The sequence below is a fragment of the Pelophylax lessonae genome (genome assembly GCF_965119305.1).
Source record: "Pelophylax lessonae genome assembly, chromosome: 10".
Lineage (NCBI taxonomy): Eukaryota > Metazoa > Chordata > Amphibia > Anura > Ranidae > Pelophylax > Pelophylax lessonae.
The window spans coordinates 6,668,809-6,676,260 of record NC_138777.1 but is presented as its reverse complement, the minus strand read 5'-3'; the positions used below and the strand labels follow the sequence as shown (position 1 = coordinate 6,676,260).

The window sequence follows — 7,452 nt, the reverse complement described above, 5'->3', positions numbered from 1 at the left end:
CATTCTGGTGGTGGCAACAGCTTGCGTTGATTGGCGTGCTGTCTGGCTGACCCCGGGTGCTGAATCTACATGCTGTCTGACTGCGCCACTAGCTCCTTGCGATGACCTCCTCCCCCTGCTTCCAACTCGTCTCCTCCTCCTCTCTGTCTCCCCATCTGAACTTTCCCCCTCTTCTTCTGCTCTTCGAGCAGGCACCCAGGTGACATCCACAGACACATCGTCATCATCAGCAGCTTCACTTGACAACTCAGCAAAGGCAGCAGCAGCAGGTACAACATCATCATCATCATCATCACAATGTACGTCCATGTGTATAATGCTGCCTGACTGAGACATATCCCCGTTATCTACATCCTCTGGCACTAATAGTTGCGCATCACTTATTTCTTCCAACTGATGTGAAAATAACTCCTCTGACGGATCAAGTGAAGCGGCTGTGGTGCTAGTGTTGGTGGTGGTGCCGGCGGGCTGGCGAGTGGTAAATTGAGAGGTGCCCGAAGCTGAGCTGGAGGAGGATGGTGCATTAAGGTTCAGAGCGGAAGCTGTAGACGATTGGGTGTCCTGTGTAAGCCAGTCAACTATGTCCTCAGAATTTTTTGAGTTCAGGGTCTGTGGTGGCCTCTGAACACTGGGCATTATTCTAGGGCCTAAGGAAATCACAGCACCACGACCACGACGGCCCTTGCGGGCTGGCCTGCCTCTGCCTGTCATTTTTTTTTTAATGTGTTGTACTATGAGTGCAAGGTGCTGTGCCACCCTATAGGAGTGTTGGGCAGTGGGTACAGTACACTCTGTGGACCTGACAGTCACTGGCACCCAGGCAACTGCAATTAAAAAAGATATATATATTTTTTTACTTTGCAAGCTGCTGTGCCACCTTATATATCAGTGGTGGGTGGGCAGTGGCACAGTACACTCTCTGTGGACCTGACAGCAGTCACTGGCACCCAGGCAACTGCAATTATAAACAAAATATATATTTTTTTACTTTGCAAGCTGCTGTGCCACCTTATATATCAGTGGTGGGTGGGCAGTGGCACAGTACACTCTCTGTGGACCTGACAGCAGTCACTGGCACCCAGGCAACTGCAATTAAAAAATATATATATTTTTTTTACTTTGCAAGCTGCTGTGCCACCTTATATATCAGTGGTGGGCGGGCAGTGGCACAGTACACTCTCTGTGGACCTGACAGCAGTCACTGGCACCCAGGCAACTGCAATTAAAAAATATATATATTTTTTTTTTTACTTTGCAACTGCTGTGCCACCTTATATATCAGTGGTGGGTGGGCAGTGGCACAGTACACTCTCTGTGGACCTGACAGCAGTCACTGGCACCCAGGCAACTGCAATTATAAACAAAATATATATTTTTTTACTTTGCAAGCTGCTGTGCCACCTTATATATCAGTGGTGGGTGGGCAGTGGCACAGTACACTCTCTGTGGACCTGACAGCAGTCACTGGCACCCAGGCAACTGCAATTAAAAAATATATATATTTTTTTTACTTTGCAAGCTGCTGTGCCACCTTATATATCAGTGGTGGGTGGGCAGTGGCACAGTACACTCTCTGTGGACCTGACAGCAGTCACTGGCACCCAGGCAACTGCAATTAAAAAATATATATATATTTTTTTACTTTGCAAGCTGCTGTGCCACCTTATATATCAGTGGTGGGTGGGCACACAGTGGCACTGCAGTGGGCACAGTACACTCTGTGGACCTGACAGTAACTGGCAGCCCAGGCAATTGCAATAATAAAAAATATATATTTTTTTCAATTTGCAACAAGATGCTGTGCCACCGTATATATATCAGTGGTGGGCAGTGCACTGCAGTGGGTACAGTGCACTCTGTGGACCTGACACAGCACTCACTGCAATTATGACAGAGGAAAAAAAAAAATATTTTTTAAAATGCCAGGTACTGTGCCTGTGCCACCCGAAATGAGTGTGGTGTGCACACAGTACAGTCTGTGGTAGGTCTGTGGCCTCTCACACACAGCGGGCAGGCAACTGCAGTGTACAATAGATATATATATATATATATATATATATAAAGAGAAAACTCTATTACCTTACCAGCCCTTAAAAGGGCTTTTGGGGACACTATATATATATAAGAAGAAAAAACTCAATTACCAGCCCTTAAAAGGGCTTTTGGGGACGCTAGATATATATATATATATATATATATATATATATATATATATATAAAAATTACACAAATACCAGCCCTTAGAAGGGCTTTTTGGGGTGCTGTCCTTACAGCAGTAGTGGACCAAGAACACTGCAAGACCAGGAACACTGACTAACTGTCCCTAGCTTAACACAGCAGCAGCAGCAGCAGCTCTCTCCCTACTCTCACTACACACACTGCTTCAGAATGATCTAAGATGGATGCTGCCCTTGCTTATTTATAGGAGGTGGGAGGGTGTGGGAGGGAGGTATGCTGATTGGCTGGAAATGTGCCTGCTGACTGTAAAGTTCAGGGCCAAAGTTTGCCTCAATGATGTATTATGGGGGGCAGACCGAACATCGCATATGTTCGCCCGCAGCGGCGAACGCGAACATGCTAAGTTCGCCGGGAACTGTCCGCCAGCGAACAGTTCTATACATCTCTAGTGGTGACACGAATATCCCCATATTCATTCATCAACTTCATTAAAGATCTTCCCAGTCATGATAATTTAAAAAAAAGACGTTCCTTAGCAACAGGTTTTCCTCGCAGAGGTTTCAGCAACACACAGAACAGGGTACGAAACACAGCCTTCTGGTCATTTTGGTTTGCTCAGACCCTCTCTCTATGTTTCAGTACCAACTCTGAATCTCCTACAAGCATTTTCCTGGTCAATACCAAGACCCGTACTCTTGCTGTACACATCATTGCTGTTCTCTTGCAGTTGGACATTTCCAGAATCACAAGGGAAGAGTTTTGTGTCTCAGGTAACTCACACACTAAGGGACATGAACAAATGTAAAATGTAAAACTTGGACCAAGGATTGAAGACTTTATCCCACCCAAAACTCAACAAAGCCTCCACACTCCAGGACCAAGACCAGAGCCTACCAAGCTCTGAGAAAACAAAAAAACAAAAAACTTGTTTTCTGCATAAGATGCAGATATTCTGTAGCCTCCACCTTATGTGGGTGAGAGACCTAGGGGACACAACTACTGTCCATAACCTCGCCAGCCATCCTCACACTGGTTAGGAATTCCTCACATGCCTAACTGTTCAAACTGCATTCTCTGTGACAGAGTGATATTCTATCACAGCATTGTTTTTTTCTGTAGATTTTAATTACTTTTTGATACATTTTTATAATTAATCTTTGTTTCTTTGAAAATCAATGAACATATCGGTTTTACATCTTTTAACTGTGAAAAAAAGTTTATTATCTTTAAAGAAAACATACAGTGTATGAAATTAAAGAAAACACTACACATGGTGCGCATGCCTATAAAGCAGCACTACAAAGGGGAAATAATCTGTATGGTGCACCATTCATTGTGTTGAAGCCTAAAAGTCAACCTTCCATGAAGAAGAAAGGTCAGCTTTACTGAGAGACACTAAACACATACAGTATTTGCTTAAAAATGCCTGTTAGAAATAAAGGCATGTGCACTTAATTGGTGGTTTTAGGCAATATGTGATTGGGGATGGCGGAAGGAGGGGGGAGGGCCATCAATAAAACAGACGTTCAATTTTTATGGATGGTTCACTTTAACTTTAATATGTAGGTACAAATCTTTAATGTCCCCCTGTCATTATTTGCATCTGTTGTCAAGCAAATGCTTCCTTGAATTTAAATCGGGGTGACAAAGAATTATGTAGCATTTTGAAAAAAATATACAAACTAGAAGTCCAGCATTTGAGGTCAGGATGGCAAAAATCTCCACAGCCACCATATATTTCCCTTTGGTGCTCAGATAGGCCGGGATCATGGCAATCCAGACACTGCAGAACACCAGCATGCTGAAGGTGATGTATTTGGCTTCATTAAAACTGTCCGGTAATGTCCTGGCTAAAAACGCTGTAATAAAACTAACAGCAGCCAGCATCCCCATATATCCCAGGACAGAGAAGAACCCGATAACTGACCCTTCATTACACTGAACAATGATCTTTGTTTGATATGAGCGTTTGTCCAACTCTTGGAAAGGGGGAGAGATTGACAACCATGCAATGCAAATTAAAACTTGAATTGATGAGCAGATGAAGACGACAAAATTGGGCAGCTTTACTCCAACCCATTTGTTCCACTCACTGCCTGGTTTGGTGGCTTTGAAGGCAAGCCAAACCATTACAGTCTTGCCCAACACAGAGGAGACCGCTATGGTAAAAAGAATTCCAAAAGATGTTTGGCGTAGCCAGCAGGTTGTATCCATGGGACGACCCAGGAACAAGAACACACAGAGGAAACCCAACATGATGGAGACCAGGAGGACAAAGCTGAGGGTCTTGTTATTGGCTCTGACAATGGGGGTATCTCCAAATGAGAAAAAAACACCAATTATCAAAAAAGTTAAAATGCAAAGGAGTAAAGAGATAACTATGAAAAATAAAGACAGGTCATCAGTGTAAGTCAAAAACTCTATTTGCTTGGGATTGCATTGGGTTTTGTTCTCGTTTGGCCATTCGTGGTCTAGACACATCATGCAGTTGTCACTTCCTGAAAAATAAAACCGATTGTGAATTTTTATAACATGTTCGAGTTTTTTCTTTTTTTTTTAATAACTCAGAAAGTCTATTGAACAAACATCATAGAGGTCAACACAATTTTTTTTTTGTAAAAAAAAGGCAATGTAATATAAATTAATACCTCAGCAGGTATAGCATAGTGGTCTCATTTTATTATTTCTATAAGGTTTGTGGGACTGCTCATAGCAAAGTACTGCATGGATGATAGTTTGGTGGCATGCGTGTGGCATCATCAAAGTAGCCTGACAAATGCAGGAAAAAAAACGAATAATAAAGGTAAATGTTTTTAAAGTGCAAGGGACTGTTTAGTTCTCTAATAACAGAGAATGATTGATGTATAAAGAGTATAAATGTTAAATATGGTTTACAATCTTCAAGCAAAAAAAAAAAAAAAAACATCTTGCAAGACACTATGCGGTTATATTTAGATATTATAAGACATTAAAACTGATATCCAGGAATTCAGCCACTTTGTAAAAAGTCAAGGCACTCAATGATTTAAGCACAACATCTCCTGAGCGTATCTCTATTATTTATATCTGACAGGTTTATGGCTCTGCCACTCAGGGCTGTGAGAGAGAGGAGAGAGGCAAACAAAGCAGCTATGCCCGCCCCTCCCTTCTGCTGCTCATTCCAGTAAGCCTTTGTATTTTGTGAATAAGTTCACATAATACAAAGGCTTCTGTGACTGGACAGGAGGGGATGGGAGGGGTGGGCATAGCAGCTGCAGTGACTATACTGTTGAAGGTGCTGAAAACTGAAACATAAGCATTGGGCTCCTGGAGCTACAATGATAGCTGTCTTCTGGGAGTACCAAACCTGTCCGATATAAATAAAAGAGATATATTCAGGAGATGTCATGCACCTCCTTGGACTTAAATCATAGTGTGTCTTCACTTTTTATAAAGGAGCTTTTCAGCTTTAATACAAAAATGACTTTATTTCCAATGCCTGCTAGCGGTTTTCTTGCATTGCCAACAGAAGTCTTAGAAAGTAATAGTAAAATCCACCTGTTACATTGGATATCTCTCCTTCTGAGCATGGGACACAACCATAACAACATTCATGAACATTTGAGCTCGGCACTTGTCTGTTTCCAGGTAAACAGTCTTCAGAACACTGCGATCTCGGTATCTAATCAAAACATATTTCAAGTAATATTTTTAAGTAGCAATATATTCCCTTTATTTTTAACATAAGGTCATGGTGCATTGCCAGCTATAATACTTGTGAATAGAGTGCCATTTTAAATTTAACTGGGTAAACTGGGATAGATGTATACAGAAAAAAATACATGTTATAAGTAGAGTTGAGCGGACCCGAACTTTCAGGCACTAAAATGGCTCTAAAACACAAATGGAAAGGGCTAGAGTGCTGCAAATGGCAGCAAAACGTTGTTAAGAGCATGGCAAGTGCTCTGCAAACAAATGTGGATAGGGAAATAACTTAAAACAACAAAAAAAAACCAGAAAAATAAAACAATGTTTTTCATCTCTGAAGGACGAGGCCCATATGGAGTAGGAGGTAGGTTGAGGTGGTGGTGGATGTGGCGGTGTCATAGGCGTGCACACAGGGTGTGCCGGATGTGCCTGGGCACACCCTAATCACCTAGGGCACATAGCATTATCGCTCTGTTTGCCAGTGAGGAGATGGGAAAGATCTCCCTCTGACCTGCTCTCCTCTATTTCACTTTGCCAGCAGGGAGAGTAATGTATCGGGGCCATGTACATGTAGGCAAACACATGCATGTGTATTTAAACTTTAGGGTGCACACCCTAATGCAATAGGCTGCGCACACCTATGGGCGGTGTAGGTGGAAGCGGCGGTGGAGGAGGACCAGGGCTGGATTAAGAGCATCATGGGCTTGGTGCTGAGGATTTTGAAGGGCCTTAAGGGCCGTGCCTTGGCATGCACCCAGAGGAGGAAGGGTGCAGCCATGCATGCCTAATTCCACATGGGATGCTGTCTCTGAAGCCCATAAACACATCCATGCATCAGCAACTGTCCCTCCTTGTCCGGCCTTCGTGCTGTGTGGGGAGGTTCTGAGGGAGCTGCCTGGGGAAGCGAGCATAGAAGCCAGACTTCTGTGTTTACAAGTGACAGAAGAGCGGTAACAGTGAATATGGCCAACCTGGGGCCTATATAAAGGTAGGGGCCTGGAGCTGCAGCTCCAATAGCCCCTACGTTAATCTGGCCCTGAGGAGGACGAGGTAGCCAACACTGCTTCTTTTCACAAATTTTAAATGAGGGTACACCCCAAAAGAGTGAGAAAGAGCAAAAATGGAACAATGGCTGGGTAAGGTCGGTATCCATCGCTATTCTGCACAAGGTACGGAAAAGTCCCGTGGGATCCATGCCTGGTTCATTTTAATGAACGTGAGCTTGTCCACATTGTCTCTGGACAGGCGGATGCGCTTGTCTGTGATAACGCCCCCAGCCGTGCTAAATACCCATTCAGATAATACACTGGCTGCAGGGCACGCCAGCACCTCCAAGGCGTAAAGGGCAAGCTCAGGCCATGTGCCTAACTTGGAGACCCGGAAGTTGAAGGGGGCAGACCCCTCATTCAGTACGTCTAGGCGTGTGCACACATACTGCTCCACCATGTTGGTGAAATGCTGCCTCCTGCTAAGACGTTCCATATGAGCTGCTGGTGCTGCTGTTTGTTGTGGCGTGCTGACAAAGCTTTTCCACATTTCGGCCATGCTAACCCTGCCTTCTGAGGTGCTTCCACTGTGGTCCCGCTG

The 7,452-nt window shown here is 43.8% G+C and overlaps 1 protein-coding gene across 1 annotated transcript; it reads right to left on the bottom strand.

Moving 5' to 3' along the window:
* Window positions 1-3,771: 3,771 nt before the first annotated feature.
* Window positions 3,772-4,659, bottom strand: LOC309565564 (vomeronasal type-2 receptor 26-like; the record flags this gene model as incomplete). Its single annotated transcript, XM_082270521.1, has 1 exon — window positions 3,772-4,659. The coding sequence occupies one exon, from the start codon at window positions 4,657-4,659 to the stop codon at window positions 3,772-3,774; it is 888 nt and encodes a 295-aa protein (XP_082126647.1).
* Window positions 4,660-7,452: the final 2,793 nt, after the last annotated feature.